This window comes from Loxodonta africana, chromosome 6, assembly GCF_030014295.1.
Source record: "Loxodonta africana isolate mLoxAfr1 chromosome 6, mLoxAfr1.hap2, whole genome shotgun sequence".
Lineage (NCBI taxonomy): Eukaryota > Metazoa > Chordata > Mammalia > Proboscidea > Elephantidae > Loxodonta > Loxodonta africana.
In genome coordinates this window covers 6,761,557-6,780,832 of record NC_087347.1, presented here as the reverse complement: position 1 = coordinate 6,780,832, position 19,276 = coordinate 6,761,557, and the positions used below count along the sequence as shown (strand labels likewise).

Sequence of the window (19,276 nt, the reverse complement as noted above, 5' to 3'; positions counted from 1 at the left end):
TGCCGCACTCCAGGCTCCTGCCGTGGCCTCCCTTGACCAAGGCCTAGCCCCACCTTGAACGAGGCCAAGATTTGACCCTGCCGCCCTCTTCTCTGCCCCCTGGTTGTGGCGCTTTGCAGCAGCTGGTGTCCCTGCCGCTGCAGCCAGGCCTTCTCAGGGCATCTGCCTGCCTGGCACAGAGAGCCCCCCCGTTGAAGGATGTCTCCTGTGTCGGCAGCTGGCCCACGCCCTGCCACCCGTCCTGAACTGACCTGCTCCCAGTGATCCCAGCCCGAGTAGTGGGTTTCTCTCACATACTGAGTGCCTCAGGCCCCAAGACGCCAACTGGAAGGTAGCTGTGGTGACATTAGTCTCCCCTCCAGCAAGAAACTCCAAACAGACTTACCAGAGCCCCGGGGGCCGGCGGGGAGTGGAGTGTGGGCGAGGCGGCGAGAAAACACAGACGGCGACGTGGGCTCTAAGATGAGGAGCCAGGTTCAGAGTCCAGGCCCCCCGACCTGCTGCATGACCTCCAAGGTCACCTGGTACCTCAGCTTTTCGCCTCTGAATTGGAGCAAGATGTGGTGCTCCGGGGCCGCCTGGGAGACCACGCCTGGGAGCAGCAGGTCTGACAGTAGTGGATATGTCAGTTTCCTGGGCTGCCATAAGGAGCCCTGGTGGTGCAACCATTGAGCGCTCGGCTGGTAACGGAAAGGTCGGCGGTTGGAACCCACCAGGTGCTCCGTGGAAGAAGAGACCTGGCCATCTGGAAACTCTGTGAGGCAGTTCTCTTCTACCATATAGGGTCGCTCTAAGTCAGAATCGACTCAACAGCACCCAACAACAGCAACAGGGCTGTGGTAACAAAATACCACAAAGCAGGTGGATTTTAAGAACAGAGATTCATTGTCTCACAGTTCTAGAGGCTGGAAGTCCAGCTCAGGGCATTGGCCATGTTGATGCTCCTGAGGGCTCTGAGGGAGAATGTGTTCCATGCTTTCATGCTTTGCTTCCCTCTTCTGGTAGCTCCAGACACTCCTTGGCTTGCAGCTGCAGCTTCTCGCGGTGTCTGTCTTAGTCACCTAGCACTGCTATAACAGAAACACCACAAGTGGATGGCTTTAACAAACAAGTTTATTCTCTCACAATCTAGGAGGCTAGAAGTCCAAACTCAGGGTGCCAGCTCCAGGGAAAGGGTTTCTCTCTGTTGGCTCTGGGGGAAGGTCCTTGTCATTAGTCTTCCCTAGTCTACGAGCTTCTCAGTGAAGGTCCAAGGGACGCACACTCCTGGCTCTTCTTGCTTGATGGTATGAGGTCCCCCGTCTCTCTGCTTGCCTCTCTCTTTATATCTCAGAAGAGAGTGCCTTAAGGTAAAACCTGGTCTTGTAGATTGAGTCCTGCCTCATTAACGTAACTGCCATTAATCCCACCTCATTAACACAGAGGTAGGATTTCCAACGGTAGGAAAATCACATCAGATGACAAAATGGTGGACAATCACACAATACTGGGAACCACGGGGTAGCAATGTTGACAGACGTTTTGGGGAAAAAGTTCAATGCATGAGAGCATCCTTCCTGTGTCTCTTTTATAGGACAGCAGTCATGTAGGATCAGGAACCACCCTACTCCTATATGGCCTCCTGTTAACTGATGACATCTCCAAAGACCCTATTTGCAAACAGAGTCACCTTGACAGGTTCCAGGGTTAGGACTTTAACATGTCATGGGGGGAGGGGGGACAACTCGACCCCTAGCAGTTGAGAAATGCATCCTGGATTCCATGGCTGTGCATGCGTGTTCGTTATACAAACTAGAAGGTTAATTTCATGAGCAAAACCCAAAAAACCAAACCTGTTGCCAATCGAGTAGATTCCAACTCAGAGTGACTCTTTATGACAGAGTAGAACAGCCCCATAGGGTTTCCTAGGCCATAATCTTTACAGAAGCAGACCACCAGGTTTTTTTCCCACAGAGGAGCTGGGTAGGTTTGAACCCCTCCAACCTTTTGGTTGCACCACCAGGGCGCCCTTCACGAGAGGAGAGGAGCCTTTTCCTCTAAGAGAGGAAGAAACGGAGCCAGGGTGTGTGTTCGGTCACGATGGAGCCACACAAGGAAGCTTGTAGCCTGATCTCTGCCATAGACGTAGCTACCGCCCTGGCACTGAAGAACACTGACCCATCTGTGTGGCCACTGCAGGTGGGGGACAGAGGGCATACAGGTGTTTGCAGTGTGTTGTGTCAGGTTGAAGGAAAGGTACCAAGACACTGAATTTTCACAGCTACTGCAGTGCCGTACAGTTACTGAAAAGGGTGTTCCAGCCGCATTTGTGAGCCAGACTCCAAACAGAGAGTGGACTTGGTTGGATTGGCGTCGGGGGTCTTCCCATCAGGTGCCGCCCAGGCTCCCCAGGCGGGGCTTGCCAAGGCCTTCCCTTCCACATGTGTTGGGCACAGGGGGAGGAAGGTGGCCCCTTCCTGCCATGCAGAGGTGACGTCTCCGGTGTTAGGGCACGTGGAAAGTTGCCCCCTGGGGCGTTTTTGGAACTGTGCATGTTTGGAAGATCCCTTAAGTTGTATGTTTGTCCATTTCTCAATGAGTTAAAGTGTTCTAGAACCTTTCAAAATAATTTTAAACTCAGTTTGATTTCCAGTATCTTTTATATTTGAAGTCACATCACCCCTCTGCTCATACCTTGCAGGGACACCAACAACCCCCCCACCCACCCAATTTCCTTCAGTAAAGGCAGCCCGGGTGGCACAAATGGTTAGGCACTCAGCCACTAACCAAAAGGTTGGCGGCTCGAGACCACCCAGCAGTGCCTCTGAAGAAGTCCTGGTGATCTCCTTCCAAAATGTCACCCAAAACCAAAAAAACCAAACCCACTGCCGTCAAGTCAATTCCAACTCATAGTGACCCTATAGGACAGGGTAGAACTGCCCCATAGGGTTTCCAAGGCTGTAAATCTTTTTGGAAGCAGACTGCCACAACTTTCTCCCACAGAACAGCTGGTGGGTTCAAACCACCGACCTTCTGGTTAGCAGCTGAGCCCTGGTAACCGCTGCACCACCAGGGCTTCTCCAGAATGTCAACCGCTGAAAACCTCACGGAGCACAGCCTACTCTGACACACATGGGGTCTCCATGAGTCAAAATCAACTTTGGGTTTTGACTGTTTTTTGTATTGGCCTGTGAGCCCCACAAGGAGTCCTGGCAGTGCACTGGTTAAAGCACTAGGCTGCTAACTGAAAGGTCAGCTGTTCAAACCCACTGGCTGCTCCGAGGGAGAAAGACGTGGCAGTCTGCATCTGTAAAGATTACAGCCTTGGAAACCCTGTGGGGCAGCTCTACTCTGTCCTGTAGGGTCGCCATGAGTCGGAATCAACAGCAGTGGGTTTTGTTTTTTTCATGTGAGCCCCACACAGCGTAGCCCCCTTCTTCTCTCTACCACCATCACCTATAAGCCTGTCGCCCTCCCCGCTCACTGGCCCCAGATACTCTGGTCTCGGCTCTGTTTCTGGGACGTACCAGCTATGCGCCTTTCTCTGGACCAGATTTAGCCATAGAGCTGTTTCCTCCTCCCCCAATTATCCGTCTCCTCATTCCTCACCGTCTTCAAGTCTTGGCTCAGATGTCTTCTCAGTGAGGTCCACCCTGACCACCTTACTTACAGCACCCTCCTCTCCTGCCACCACCGCCCCAACGTCCAAGCCTCTACACCCTGCATTCCCTTGTCCCTGTAGCACTTATCACTTCCTAGCACACTCTGGGTTGCAACCCAGCTACTGTGAGCGCCAGCAGGGCAGGGCTCTTCATCTGGTCTTCTCACAAATGAATCCCAAGCATCTAGAAAAATGACTGGCCCACAGTAGGTGGTCAGAATAATACTAGTTGAATGAATGAAATATGTTGCACAGAACGTCCTCTTTTTTGTGTTATCAAGATGCTGAGTCACAAAGTAGAGAGCTCTGAAAACTGGAGACGAGTACCACCTGTGCCCCTCCGTCCCTTTTTCAGGGGCTCCTGTTCCGGTTGAATTATGTATTCGTTCCTGGTTGTTTAGCACCATTTTGGTCTTCTCTTTGGTAGGGACCAACATGGGCACAGTAAGTTGAGAGTTTCACTTGTAGTGAGTTATCACGTTTGTGCACTGGCTTCAGAACTTTTATAAACAGCTGCAGTGAATCAGAAATAGGCAGGTCTGCTCTGTCAATTTCTGAAGTCTTGCTGGGCACTGGTGAGAAGCAAATGGCAGAGATTTCTACTAAGAACAAAATGAAGTGAAGTTACAGCCGTGTGTATGTACATATGTGTCTATGTATGTTGGAGGCAGAAGAAAGAATCAGGGACGATTTAACCTGTGTGCTTGTAAACACACGCACACACAACCATGCCCGCTTAAGGTGACGCTTTCACGTGTATTCTTGACTCTGGCTCATTCCTAATTCTGTCAGTGCCATGTGGGAAGAGAAAAATAAGAATGAAAAGCATGAATTCACCACTTCTTTTTCCAGAAGCTCTAACCTTATTCTCCTCCGTCATGCCAAGCAGAGAAGAACTTGAAATTCTCCGAAGCATAAAGATAATAGAGAAATAAATGTCTGATTTTGAATGGAGGCTGGCATGTGAGAGCAAAAGGCGCCATAATCTTTTACTATCGGATGCTTCTGGGCCTCTACCCAGTGACCAAATGATAGTATTCTATTTGGAAGGCTTTATAGGGTGTTGAGGAACCCTGCTGGCACAGTGGTTAAGAGCTACAGTACGCTTGGCTGCTAACCAAAAAGGTCAGCAGTTCGAATCCAGCCGCTCCTTGGAAACCCTATGGGGTCGTTCTGCTCTGCCCTATAGGGTTGCTATGAGTCAGAATTGACTTGATGGCAGTGGGTTTGGTTTCGTTTTTGGTGGCACAGTGGTTAGGTGTTTGACTGCTAACTGAGAGGTCGGCTGTTCAAATCCACCAGCCGCTCCACAGGAGAAAGATGTGGCAGTCTCCTTGCATAAAGGAGACTGTGGGGCAAACCCTGTGGAGCAATTCCAGTCTGTCCCGTAGGGTCGCTATGAGTTGGCATCGACTTGAGGGCAGTGGGCATATGATCTTGGAAAGACATGAATATTTTTTGCAAAGAGCTAAAGAGTTGCATTCTGTCGCCTTTTCTGTGCCATTACAGACACGGGGCTGGGCGACTCCGTGTGTTCCAGCCCGAGCATCTCCAGCACCACCAGCCCCAAGCTCGACCCGCCCCCCTCTCCTCACGCCAACAGAAAGAAGCACCGGAGGAAGAAAAGTACCAGTAACTTCAAAGCCGACGGTCTCTCGGGCACCGCTGAAGGTGAGGTTCCAGGCTCCTGGGGACTCCCAGGGTCAGAGTCTGCATTTCTGAAAAGTAACTGTTATTCTTCAAATTTGTGAAAGCCGATACTTCTTAGAACCCCAAATATACATTCATGGGGGCCTCTGCTTGTGCATTCTGCTGGTAAGGTATTACGAGGGGCCCTGACATCTCCACCTGACTCCAGAGACTGCCCAGCCTTGTCAGCTACCTTGCCTTCCAGCATGTGTTGGCTTGTAGGTGGTGACGCTGTTTTACCCTGATGGGCCTTGTCAAGTCTTCAGTAGTGCCCACCTCGGCAACCTGGGTCCAGTGTCCACTTTAACTAGGTGTCCGCTTTGCACTCCTCTAACAGAGACAGTTGTCTCTCCTAGTTTAGGGATCATCTCCTATATTGGTTGGTCTGAATTCTAATATGAGAGCTGCCTCAATTCTGGCTGTGTGAATCAGCACTATGATAAATGGCTCTTCCAGGAAAGCCCATCGGCCCCTTTGGTTTTGTGGGCTCTATGAATTCTCCAGTTGTCGCGGTTCGTCTTGATTCCTTGATTGCCAAGCCCTCAAATTTTATTCTCAGTAATGACCCAGCGTGACCCTTCCCAAGCAGCTCCTCCACGTGAGCTTACCTTCTTTATTTCACAGGTACAGGTGGATGGTGAGCCACTTGGTTGCACACACAAAACTGTATATGCGTTCCTCCTGTTGCCGTCGGGTCATTGCCGACTCATAGCGACCCTATAGGACAGAGTAGACCTGCCCCAGAGGGTTTCCAAGGCTGTAATCTTTACAGAAGCCAAGTCTTTTCTCCTGTGGAGTGGCTGGTGGATTCAAACCTCTGACCTTTCAGTTAACAGCCAAGCGCTTAACCACTGCCACCGACACTCCGTCTCTAATGCCCAGATATATAGACGCGTCATCAGTGGTTAAAGTAGGGCGGTTATAATAAGCAAGTATAAGGAATACTTGAAAAGAAAATTAAAATTTCAAAACATTATTGTGAGGCAGTCGATAACCCAAGAGGTCCGTCTTCAGCAGGAGTTCCACACGAGCAGGAACAATCTTTGTCCTGCCTTCTTTTTTCTCTTTGTTGTCTCCATGCTTTTTCTGAATACTCTGCCTGTTGGACTGGTCAAAACTGCACGTTGTGTGACTGTTGACCATGTTAGAGAAAGTGGCCTGTTTCCCCCTCACGGCCAGAGCTCAGCCTGGAAGCCCACAGCGCATGCGTTAGCAAAGAAGGCGAGAATGTTGATGGAGCCCTGAGGGTGTTATCGACCATAATTCTGTGAGGTGGGCGGCGTCGTTTCTGTATAATGAGGAGACTGAGGGTCAGAGCTGGACAGTCGCTGCCTGGGCTCTTGTGAGCAGGTGGCCAAGCAGAGAAGGGCCTGAAAGCCCTTCTCCTTCACCGTGTTCCTTACCATTTTGCCTCTGATAACCCATGTTAAGAATAAAGTCCCTAGTTGGTGCCAGCAACTTGCGATATTGTGATCGGCTGCTAATTAAGAAGTTGGGGGTTTGAAGCCACCCAGCAACTCTGCAGGAGAAAGACCTGGTGATTTGCTCCTGTCAAGGTTACAGCCAGACAACCCCATGAAGCACAGTTCTGCTGTCACATAGGGTCACCGTGAGTCGAAATTGACTCGATGGCACCTAACGACAACAAGGCTTCCTACTAAGTCGTTTAGCCAATGAAAGCAGATTTTCTCGTGTTACAGTAAATGAGCATGATTCAGTAGATCAGCGTGGTGGAAAATGAAGATTATGGGATGGCAGCATCTGCCCAGTTGCCTCCTGACCTTCCCCTGGGAAAGGACTCAGCCCCAAACACTTAGCGCTCATGGGACCCCTTCAAACAACCATCCAGCAAAAAGCTCCCACCCACATGCACGCAGCCGCATCTCGCCCTGTCAAGAGGCTGGGATTAAAATCAGATGTGTGACCCCTCACCAGAGCGGGTAACATGTGCCCTCTGCCCACGCCACAGACACCTCTAGGGAAAGGCTGCGCGCCCGTTCTCACAGATAAATGTCTTACTATGTTCATGGTGTGTTCCCAAGTGATGCCTATGGCTGTTTTTTAAAAGCACAGCTTGGTAGAGACCGACCATCAAGCCCACCTCTGGCTCCTTGTACACACTTCAATCATCCCACCCCCTTGTGACTAACGTGTAAATTGTGTAGGTAAGATACGCCTGAACGTAAAATAAGAGCGTTTGCATTTTATTTGGGCGGCTGGTTCAAACAGATGTCTCCCTCGGCCAGGGGAGTTTGAAGGAAGTTTGAGAAGAGACCTCAAGCTTAGGACGCCTAAGGCATTTCAAGTCCACTTCCTGGTTTACTGGGATTGTTCTGTGTGCCCTGAGCGACGTTGTCTGACAGACAGGATTGACATGCATCATCCACAGCTGCCCGTGGACCCTCTGAGGTGGTGACGTGGACAGGGAGACCCAAGTTAGAAAATCACAGTGGTTGTCTCAAGTACAGATGAGTAACATTGACATGTGTTCAGAAGTTCAAGGCTTAGGATGAAAGGGGAACCTGGCCCTCGCCGTTCTTGTTAGCAACCTAGTTTCTGTAATATGAGTGGCTGTGACTTCTTTCAAATAGAAAATAAGACAATAGGTTCTCTACAAAAAAAGTGTATCCTTTTTCCCTGGGAGAGATAATCTACCAAACCATAAATGAGTTCTTTTTGTGCAGCATGCTGTCTTTTATTTTTTCTAAGGCACATGTTTTTTGTTTTTGTTTTTCACATTTTTACATCTCTGAAGTCGGATTGCCTCCTACAATTAAAGGCGTTTTAGATTCAGTGAAATACCGTATTTCTTAATAGCCTTAAAAACTACTCCCATCCCCGATGGAGCAGGAGAAAAGTGGGATGCAGACCTCAAATTCTAGTAAAAAGACCAGGCTTAATGATCTACCTGAGACTGGAGGGACCCCAGAGGTCATGGCCCCCTGATTCTATTAGCCCAGCACTGGAACCATTCCTGAAGCCAACTCTTCAGACAAAGATTAGACTGGAGAATAAGACATAAAATGGTACTGGTGAAGAGTGTGCTTCTCACCTCAAGTAGACACATAAGACTATGTGGGCGGCTCTTGTCTGGAAGCGAGATGAGAAGCCAGAGGGGGACAGGAGCTGGTTGAATGGACACGAAAATACAAGGTAGAGAGAAGGAGTGTGCTGTCACATTGTAGGGAGAGCAACTAGGGTCACGTAACAATGTGTGTATAAGTTTTTGTATGAGAAACTGACTTGAACTGTAAACTTTCATTTAAGCAGAATAAAAAAAGAAGACATTTTAACACCCCCACCCCCCAAAAAACTACTCCCTACTTAGCGTACTAATTCCATGAGGCAGAACCAACGCAACAGCACCTGACAACAATGCTCAGAGTACATGGTGTGAACCATTTAAGTTAAGCGGTGTGTTCTTGAAGTTATGGCTAGTTGTATATATTTTCTTTTTAGAGGTACTGTTTTAACACTAAGCAAACGTTTGTTTCTCTTTTCTGCCGAGCACAATGGGTGGCTACTGTAGTTACCCGATTGCTTCACCCACTGCCGTAAAGTTGCACTTGGAGATGTAAACGTCCAATAGAAGATTCCATAAAGTGGTTGAATTTTTATGGTTTTCCATGTATTTCTTTGGGAGAAATGATTAGATTGAGATTGGTTTAGATTACAAGGAAAATAGGAGCCTAGGTGTGCAACTGTCAAGCGCTCAGCTGCTAACTGAAAGATTGGCAGTTCGAACCCAGTTAGTGGCTCCATGAGAGAAAGACCTGGCAATCTGCTCCTGTGACGATGACAGGCTAGAAAACCCTACAGGGCAGTTCTGCTCTGTCACGTGGGGTCACTGAGTTGAAAATCCACTCAACGGTACCTAACAACAACCTAAGAAGAATACAACTCCATAGAAAGCCCGCTAATTCAGTCAGGATCTGGTGTTGCCCTCAGCCTGGGTCTTGAGGAGAGCTTATGCAGGGACTGCCTACAAAGGTGTGGGGAAGCGCCAGGGATGGTGTGGACCCCAGGGTGGTAACATGGGGAAGGGAAGGAGTGCTCATTAGAGCTGAGGGACAGAGCTGTCTGGGGAAATCCTCCCTCGGAGGCTGTGGCCTTCAACAGGGGACATGGCCTCCTCCGGAGTCCTGACTGATGGAGCAGCAGCAGCTCTGTGAGTAGACATCAGTACTCGTCCCCAGCCAAGGCCTAAGCTTCTGATGCTGGATATTTCTTACCTCTGTGGCACGCCGATTCAGAAACCAAAAGGCCAACGTTATGTCTCATCAATATGTATGCTGCCTCAAAAGCCAAAATCCCCCTGTCCACAGGCACGCTTAGTGAGGAAATCAGTGTGTTCTGTCCACCACATCTCTCAGCCTTCAAGCAGCCTCCACTAGACTGAGTCCGGTACCACCACCGACTGCTCTGACAGGGATTACATAGAGGGTCCTAGATAGAGCTGGAGAAAAATGTAGAACAAAATTCTAACTCACAAAAAAAGACCAGACTTACTGGCCTGACAGACACTGGGAAACCCCGAGAGTATGACCCCCAAACACCCCTTTAACTGAGTACTGAAGTCACTCCTGAGGTTCACCCTTCAGCCAAAGATTAGACAGGCCTATAAAACAAAACAAGACTAAAGGGGCACACCAGCCCAGGGGCAAGAAGCTAGAAGGCAGGAGGGGACAGGAAAGCTGGTAATGGGGAACCCAAGGTCAAGAAGGGAGAGTAATGACATGTCGTGGAGTTGTTAACCAATGTCATAAAATGATATGTGTGCTAACTGTTGAATGAGAAGCTAGTTTGTTCTGTAAACCTTCATCTAAAGTACAATTTAAAAAAAGTAATAAATATTGCACATGATGGGAGAAGATGGCTGCCACCTCACTTACATAGGACAGTCTTTTTTTTTTTTTTTTTTTTTTCATATTTACCACTTAAAATGAACTGAGTGAACTTAGTAAATTATAGAAGCAGAGACTCTGACTACAGAATTCCTTGTTTTTATGAGTATTTTGAGTTACTGACCTGGCCAGTGGATCCATTCGACTACAGGATGATTGGTTGAAAAGGTGTTTGTGTGGTCTTTAGTTTTTCAGCTGGGCTCTTCTGTAACTGCTAGCCTCATCTGAAAGAGTCGTAAAATGTAAAAGTGTCTAGCCCTGCCTTGGAGGTGAAGGAACCAGGGCAGTGAGTGCTTGCTTTCTGATGGTGGCGTCATGTGTCTTGTGAAGCTGAAGGGCCTCCGGAAGGTGGACGTGTGCGTGACTGTTCCCACGGCTGGGACCTGAGGCTGCTGGCCTGGACAGGTGACGACCACTCTGGTTGTCAGGTGCGAAAGGCCTTCTTGTATCCCTCCAGCAGGCTCTGCCACTCAGCAGCTATCTTAGTTATCTAGTGCTGCTCTAACAGAAATACCACAAGTGGTATCTAACAAATATCACTTGTGGCTTTAACAAAGACAAATTTCTTCTCTCACAGTCTAGAACGTTAGAAGTCTGAATTCAGGGTACCAGTTCCAGGGGAAGGCTTTCTCTTTCTGTTGGCTCTAGGGGAAGGTCCTAGTCATCAATCTTCCCCTGGTCTAGGAGCTTTTCAGCATGTGGACCCTGAATCCAAAGGACCCATACTCCTGGCACTTCTTGCTTGGTGGTAGTGAAGCCACCCTGTCTCTCTGTTCCTGTCTGTCTTTTATATCTCAAAAGAGATTGACTTAAGACAAAACCTAATCTTGTAGAGTCCTACCTCATTAACATAACTGCCTCTAATCCTGCTTTATTAACATCATAGAGATGGGATTTACAACACAACGAAAATTACATCAGGATGACAAAATGGTGGATGGTCACACAATACTAGGAATCATGACCTAACCAAGTTGACACATATTTTGAGGGGACACAATTCAGTCCATGACACCAGGTGTCTTCATGTCCTCAGGCCACCATAAAAAAATCCCACAAGGTGGGTGGCTTTAAAGAACAGACACTTACTGTCTCACAGTTCTGGAGGCTAGGAGTCAAGTCAAGGTAACAGCCGGGTCGATTCCTTCTGAGGGTTTTGAGAGAAGAACTGCCCCACGGCCCCCTACCAGTTTCTGGTGGCTGCTGGCAGTCCTTGGCTTGGCTTTGCTACTTGTAGATGCTTCTTCACACGGTGCCTTCTCTGGATGTGAGGCTTTCTCCCTGTCTGCTCTCCCGTTTTATAAGACACCACTCAGAAGGGATTAGGACTAGGGCCCACCCTACTCCAGTATGTCTTAACTGATAACATCCTCAAAGAAAGACCCTGTTTCCCCAAGTAGGATTGCATTCACAGGGACAAGACTCAGAACTTCAACATATCTCTTCAGGGGACACATTCAATCCATAACTCCAAGCATTTAGGTCTCTCCCCTCTGCCCACCAGGACCCTCCCCCTGAGTTATGTATTTTCATCTATACAACCTATGTAAGTACTTGAGAGCCTTTCAAATATGGTGGTCCTTTTTGTAATGCTTTACAACTTCCTGGTGTTTCTATCCGAAACCCTGGCGGTGCAGTGGTTAAGAGCTACAGCTGCTAAATAAAAGGTTGGCAGTTCGAATCCACCAGGTGCTCCTTGGAAACCCTGCAGGGCAGTTCTACCGTGTCCATTAGGGTTGCTGAGTTGGAATCGACTTGACGGCAACGGGTTTGGTTTTGGTGTTTCTATCCAGGGAAACTAGACAAGAAGTTAAAATTCCATCAGTGATTTGGATGCAAAATCCCAGGAAGAAATAAGGGTTAGTGGTCCCATTTTTAATGAATTTTTCATTGTAATTTTCTTTTCCAACTCAGTGAAGTTTTTTTTTTAGTTCTGTTAAGAATGTCAGAAATAGATATTTACCATTAAGTTTAGCTTCAAGAGCAAGAATGTCTTAGAAACCAACACCCTGGCCTTTGCATAAGAAAGTAAAGGTGATATTAAGCTTTTGAAAAAGAATTTTGTGTATTTTATGTATCCTGTGTCCAATTGTATTTCCTTAGCAGACAACTAGGAACATTAGTATTAAAATACCAGTGATACTCTTGATTTTAAATTGATTTGGTAGGAATTATTAAGTATATTTAGGATCCCTGGGTGGTACAGACGGTTGAGTACTCAACTACTAGCTGAAAGGTTGGCAGTTTGAACCCACCCACAGGTGCCTCAGGAGACAGGCCTGGTGAGCTGCTTCTGAAAGCTCACAGCCTTGAAAACCCTATGGTGCAGTTCCCCTCTGCACACACGGGGTCACCACAGGTCAGGATTGACCCCACGGCGTCTAACAACAATGTAAGTATACTTAGGGCGAAGTTGTGTTCATGTCTGGATGCTGTACTTTAGGTTTGCTTTAGAACCATGAAAGCCAATTCTGATGTGGGTAAGGATGGTGATGGGGCCTGAAGCCTGAGTCATTGAGGGGGGCCCTTGAAGACACTAGGAGGAGGGAGGGCTGTGATGAAGGTCAAGGACGTGGTGGCCTCTAACTGCGGTCATGTGCTGGAGGGCCCATCCAGCGGAAGACTGTCTTTAGTGTTCTGGATAGCCCAGGTGGATTTCATTACAACCACTGGGTAGAAGCTTCCAGGAGATAATTTTGGTTCTAACATGAAAAGGAAGCTTTCTAAGAGCAGGGCTGTCCTGAGAGGCGGTGACCCCTGACCCCTGCAGCAGCAGACACAGCCCTGGTTGGGATGTTGTAGAGGAATTTGGGCCCAGAATGGAGGATGGGACCAGATGCCCTGGAGGGTGACCAGAACCAAGTGTAAGGGGCACGTGCTGGAGGAGGCTACTAGACAGTAGGAAGTCTCCAGACCTTTATTACCTGCCATCTTTTGGCATTGTCTTTTGTGTATCTTCTTATCTAGGTGCCAAGAGTCAGGTTATCCTTGCTAAAATGAAACAGTTTCTGAGGTCCCAGCATCCTCGTTAGCGGTGTAGCTTGCATACGAGTTTGCATCGAGCATTAATTTCCCCGTTTCCCCAGTGAGAAGTCGGAAGCAGAGAGAGGTTAAGTGGCTTTCTTGTCCAAGGTCAGGTTGCTGGTAGGTGACAGAACTGTCTCTTGATTCTCTGCCTCAAACTCTTTCCACCAGGTAAAAAGCACGTCTTTGAGGTGGGTTGAGCGGCTTTTGAATCTAGGAGTGGTGCAGACCGAAGAGTTTCCTTGATAGTCCTCAGATTCTCTGTAAAGACGTAGGCTTTTATATGGATCATCATATCTAGAAGTTTTATCACAAAGATCTTTCTTTTAAAACGCAGGGCCAGTCTGGATTTACCCCGTCTTATTATTCAAGAGGGTATGCAGAAATCTCGTTTTCTCCCTTGGGTTCACGGTGTTTTGTTCTTCATGTCTCAGAAGGGAATTTATTTATTTATTTTATCCTTCTCCTCTTGTTCCTCTGGTTTTGCATTCTGGGTCTTTACTGAATCGTCGTATGGTTGGTCCTGGATGGGCACTGAAAGATTGTCTCATCGAGGGCCAGCCACACAGAGGTGTCTCCATTGAGGTTCACAGTGAATGGCCTATCCCACCAGCACTCACTGAGCAATCAGTACAGAGGCTGTTTACAAGTTTCTTTAACTCCAGCGTTGGCAAATGTCATCCCAGACTTAGTTTTCCTTCCCTCTTTCAGGAGAGCACCTGAAATTGGGAATCATTTTATTCTTTCACCCAATATCAAGCAATCACCCCCAGGGGGGTAGAGTCCTATGTGTCTGGCTCTGTGGGGGACGAAGAGAAAGAAAACTCAGTTCCTCTCTCACCCTTAGCAGCTTAGAGTCTTAAAATGGAGATAAGACATTTGCAGAAAAAACTGGCCTAGAATTTAAGGCGGGGTCATCGGGGGTTCAGTGGTAGAACTCTTGCCTTTCAAGCAGAGACCTGGGTTTGATTCCCGGCTGGTACACCTTGTGTGCAGCCACCACCCATCTCTCAGCAGAGGCTTACGTGCTGCTGTGATGCTGAACACGTTTCAGCAGAACTTCCAGACTAAGACAGACTAGGAAGAAAGGCCTGGTGATCTAGTTCTGAATATCAGCCAGTGAAAACCTTGTGGATCACAATGGCCTGATCCACAACTGATCATGGGGTTGGCGCAGGACCAGGCGACGTTTTGTTCCGTTGTGCGTTGGGTCGCCGTGAGCCAGGGCCAGCTGCACAGCAGCTAACAGCAGCAGACTTTAAGGCACACCATATACCGTACCTGTTGCTGCCGAGTCAATTCTGACTCATGGCAACCCTATAGGATAGAGCAGAACTGCCCCGGAGAGGTTCCAAGGAGCACCTGGTGGATTCAAACTGCCAACCTTTCAGTTAGCAGCTACAGCTCTTAACCACTACACCATCAGGGTTTCCAGAATTTCAGGCAGAATATTTGAAAGAGGCATGGGCTTTCAGAAAGAAGAAGGAGCATTAAGTTGTAAAAGTTAGGGAAAGCTAGCCTGTTGTACAACGTAATGTCATATTCTACAGGCTCAGTACATAATGGTTTTCTTATTTAATAAGACTGCAGAAAACAGGTGGTTTTCCTTAAATGTTGTCGATTTACAACAACGTAAATCTCCAGTGGTGGTGATTAGTCACAAAATGGAGTTGTGTTTTTACTTGGTTACTAAGAAACAGATGTTGGCATTCTTTATCAGCTACGTTTTACTTTAGGACGATTTTTTATTCATTCGTTGCTGCTTTGGAAGGCACTTGGAGGAGGAAGTGAAGAATCAAGCCTGAGCAGGGTACAGCTTTTTGCCCTGGATTCTCGTGATTACAAGAAAGCGGTGTGTCTGCGTGCTGAAGCTCTGGGTTAACCTGAAACCGTTTAGTTTTGTTGACTGTCATGGCGTTCGGGGGGTTTGCACATTGCGATTGGGAGGGCTATCCGTTTCTTTTGTTATTCAGAATATGACAGGTTCTTAAGTGTCTTAGGACCTGGGTCCTCTCATCCCTCCTCTCTCCCATGGTTATTTTATGTGATATGTGATGCTGAACAAGAAGTTAGGGCAGAGGAGCAGTGGGCTTCAGAGTTTGTTTCCTGTCTGGAGTTTTCTCATTTCATTTTGTGTATTTGGAGGTGTCTGGAGGGAAGGGGTGAGGGAGGTTTACGAGAGCTTAATGATGCAGGTCTTACTTTCATGCCTTGTTCTTGGGTGTCCTCCTTTAATCTTTGTGCACTTTCCCAATTAAATGTGGAGTTTAATTTTGGCAACTACCTGGAGTGAAAGGAAAGGGAATCAAAAGTCTCAGATTCAAGTTGCATAAAGAACCAACAGTAATAACTGGCCTAATAAGGACTTCTTTATCACTAAACTCATTGGCTAGTGAGTCTCGGTAGATGAGTCAAGCAGATACCTTGAATGTGAAAACCATCTTCCTGGAAGATGTACCTAAAATGCTGTGGTTTTCACTGTGATGAGGGCATCAGGAGACTGCCTGGGTCCCTTCAACCTGGGAGACCCGCGTAGTCTGACGGACTCACCTACTCCTCACATACCAGATCACTTCTCCAAAGAGAGTTCTCCAGTTGTAACTCCAGCTTCCGAGAGAATGAACCTGTGAAATGGAGTAGGTCTGGGTTTGCCCTAGACATTGACGTTTTAGATGGAGCACAGTTGACCTCAGAAGCCACCCTACAGTGTGAAGTCCATCTGCCACAAACACACACATGCTGTAAGCCCCTCAGATCCTTTGTGGAAGCTGTCAGGTTGGGAATAAACAATGATAAGTCAGATACAGCAGGGACAGCCAGAACAGAGGACTCCCGTCATGACCAGCCAACGGACGAGAGAAGGGCTCGGGGCGCCTTTTTATTTCTTTTTCCTTAATGTAAACTCAAACTGAAGAGATTTGATTCAGTTCTGTGAAAGTACACTGAGCACCCACTGCACGCAAAGAGCTAGGCTGGGTGGTGGTTGTCGCCAGCTGCCATCCAGTCGGCCCCCGATTCACGGTGACCCCATGCACAACTGATCAGGCTGTCGTGACCCACAGCATTTTTACTGGCTGATTTTTCAGAAGTAGATCACCAGGCCTCTCTTCCGAGTCTGTCTTAGTCCCGAAGCACCACTGCAACCTGTTCAGCATCAGAGCAACACACAGCCTCCCCTGACAGACAGCTAGTGACCGCGCATGAGGTGCTTCAGCCGGGAGTCGAACCTGGGTCTCCCGTATGGAAGGCGAGAATTCTCCCGCTGAGCCACCGGCACGTACAGCCTCATCTAATAGACACTCTCGGGTCTGTGTAGCAAGGGGACGGCTCTTGATTTGAACTTGTGAACATTTAACTCATATGCTCTGAACCCCACTTTTATGTTCATTCTGAGGATGAGTTTTTTTGTTTTTTTGTTTTTTTTTTTTTTTAATGAAAGTGAGCATTTTTAAGGCTAGTTCGAAGCCGAAGGGAGGAGGGGAGCAGCTAATCAAGCCCCCATCGTTCATTTGGATCCTGCATTGCTGACTGAAGGATTCATCACACGTCTGCCTCGCCCTGGATGCTGGCTCTGAGCAGGGCCCTGGTTGCGCTGAGATGTATGGTGAACGCCCTGGAGCAGCTGTGGTCTGGGAGAAAGGCCGCGTGTTTGTGTGGTAATCTTTGCAGATGGTCTCCTGCCGGTCAGCTCCTCCCCTTTCTCATCTCAGACCTATTACAGGGTGTGCCGTCAACGAAAGACGTAGGGACCGTGAAAATTAGAACCTGCCCTGCACACGCACGCACATGCACACACACACACACACACACGACCTAACAACGGCTGCTGTTGTACCTGGGACCTGGGGAAAATTGGCCATTTGTCTGTGGGCTAACGGGCTTTGCTGCGAAATGAAAATCTCTCAGACAGTTAAATTCAATGACATTACATCCAAGTTCATGAAAAGCAACTTCTGCACCCAGTTTAATTCTATTTAATTTTTAAGGGGGGAAAAAAAGGCAAAGGGAGCTTGTTTTAGTTTCTCTTAAGCTGATTTCTCTCTGCCTTTTCTTAAAAGTGCCTTTTTAGTTGCCACACAGTGATGTGATCGTTATCCGCTGCCTTGCTGCCTCTGCGTGCTGTAAAATACAAAAAAAAAAAAAGAAAGAGAGACCAGGGGAGCTTGTGAAGTATGACTCCCTATCCCAAGACTCATTGCCTGCGATTCGTACCGCTTGACAGTAATGATCTTATTACAGTACTCTGGACCTTGAAGAGATTTCATGAGGAGAGAGAAAGGACGTGCCTCCGTGTAATCAAGGGGCGCTGAATATTCCACGCGTTTTTGATCACACACTGATTGGGCACAGTTTTAGCCCATCTTCCAGTCAATTATGCATGGCCCCTGTGCTCCTCGGCTAGTCGGAAACATTGATGGCTGTTGTCTGGGTTTTGGCAGGCAGCCAGGGGTTTGAAGCGCCTTCTACACTGTCATTGCGGGATAAGTGCTTTTTAGTTGGAATTGATTACCTTTCTTTGGGTTTTGCTTAATGGCAAAACGGCACTTGGAGAGGGCTTCAGGTGAAAAACGGACATATTAGCCGTTCAGAGCGTCCGAACTCCTCGGCAATTTTTAGGCTCCCCTTGTTTCCGTCTAATTTCTGCTCAATGGTAGAATGTTTGATAATGTTTGAGGTCTTTCGTGGCACTGGCAGCCGGGCATGCGCGTGAGGCACCGAGGACAGGTTGAACTGTGTTAGCGCGGCGCTCAGGACTCCGCATTAATCCAGGTGAGGCCTCAGCTCTGAGGAGCTTTTTGTCGCTTCGTTTCTACCTTGGCAAAAAAAAACATTAATTACGGAGAGATTTTCATCTGCAAGAGAAGAAGGAATGGATCCTTCCCACCACCGACTGACCAGCCCTACGTAACTTGGAGCCAATGTGGACGTTGTTGGGTTTTGGCCCAGTCTGCTGCCTTCTGCCCAGGAGAGTTGTTGCCTCACAGTTTATCCAGTGGTTTACTTCCCATTATTGGTCTTGGAACCGAGGAACATTTGAAAGGGTGGTGTTTTTTCTAACAAGGATGATTGCATGGTATTGTCTGTTATGAAGATAATGCAGTAAAGCAAATGACTATATATATATATATATATATAAGAGAAAACTTACAAACTGAGCTTTTTGCTTCCTTGTGTTATAGTCTTAATTCAGATTCTTGGCTTATAGTTGTTTCAGACTCGCTAGATGGGAAAGCTTCAAAGGTCTTATTAGCACTCTTTGTGGGAGACTGTGAATGGACACCCCGTAGAGAGTGACAGTGTGAGATGTTTCCAAAGAACCCACCAAGGGCTTTGTGTTCAAGGGCCCCTAAGCAACATAGGGTCAAGAATCCTAGAATTTCTCCACTGGTTTATGAGTCGTGCATCTCAACAACTTCACATGACTCTTTCTAATTAAATACATACATAGCTTTCTTGTTTTACTTGATTTTCACATGGTTCTTTCTTGCTTTCTGTGTGGGCAGGGGTAATTTCCCTTTGTAGTTGGCTCTGCAGAAGCCAGGATATACTGTAGACACGGTTCCCAAAGCTGTAGCCCTTAGAGAACTTTCTGGAATTCCTACCTTCAGGTTACACACAGGTTTTACTCCTTCTCAATTTAATGAAAACAAAATTTCAAAATTTAGATGTGGTGGTGGCTTTTTATGAAACCAATCGCAGTGCAGAAAATCGGGTGACTGTCTACCAGCTATCATAATTGCAGCCAGCTATTGACCTCTTGCTCCCAGTCAGGTACTGCAATTAAGCCCTTTATTAAGATAAACCCTTTATCTTACAACCCTTACAGGAACTTTGAGGTCGGTACCAGTCGTCCCGTTTTTATAACTGAGGAAACTGAGGGTCGTAAAGTTTAAGTAACTTGCTCAAGGCCACAGATGGAGGAAGTGACAGGTCTGGCCTCAGGTCCGTTGCTGGCCACCTCTGCGCCCTGTCGCCACAGTGGTGCCTCCTTGCAGAGGGCAGGGTGCCTGACTTGGTT

The 19,276-nt window shown here is 47.7% G+C and overlaps 1 protein-coding gene across 3 annotated transcripts in view; it reads left to right on the top strand.

Moving 5' to 3' along the window:
- AGAP1 (ArfGAP with GTPase domain, ankyrin repeat and PH domain 1) overlaps positions 1-19,276 on the top strand; it is a 672,497-nt gene that overhangs the window by 497,745 nt on the left and 155,476 nt on the right. For all 3 annotated transcript variants that reach the window (XM_064286507.1, XM_064286508.1, XM_064286506.1), the window contains one exon: positions 5,150-5,311. In XM_064286507.1, coding sequence (XP_064142577.1) covers positions 5,150-5,311 — 162 coding nt within the window. The remainder of the gene's footprint in view (positions 1-5,149; positions 5,312-19,276) is intronic.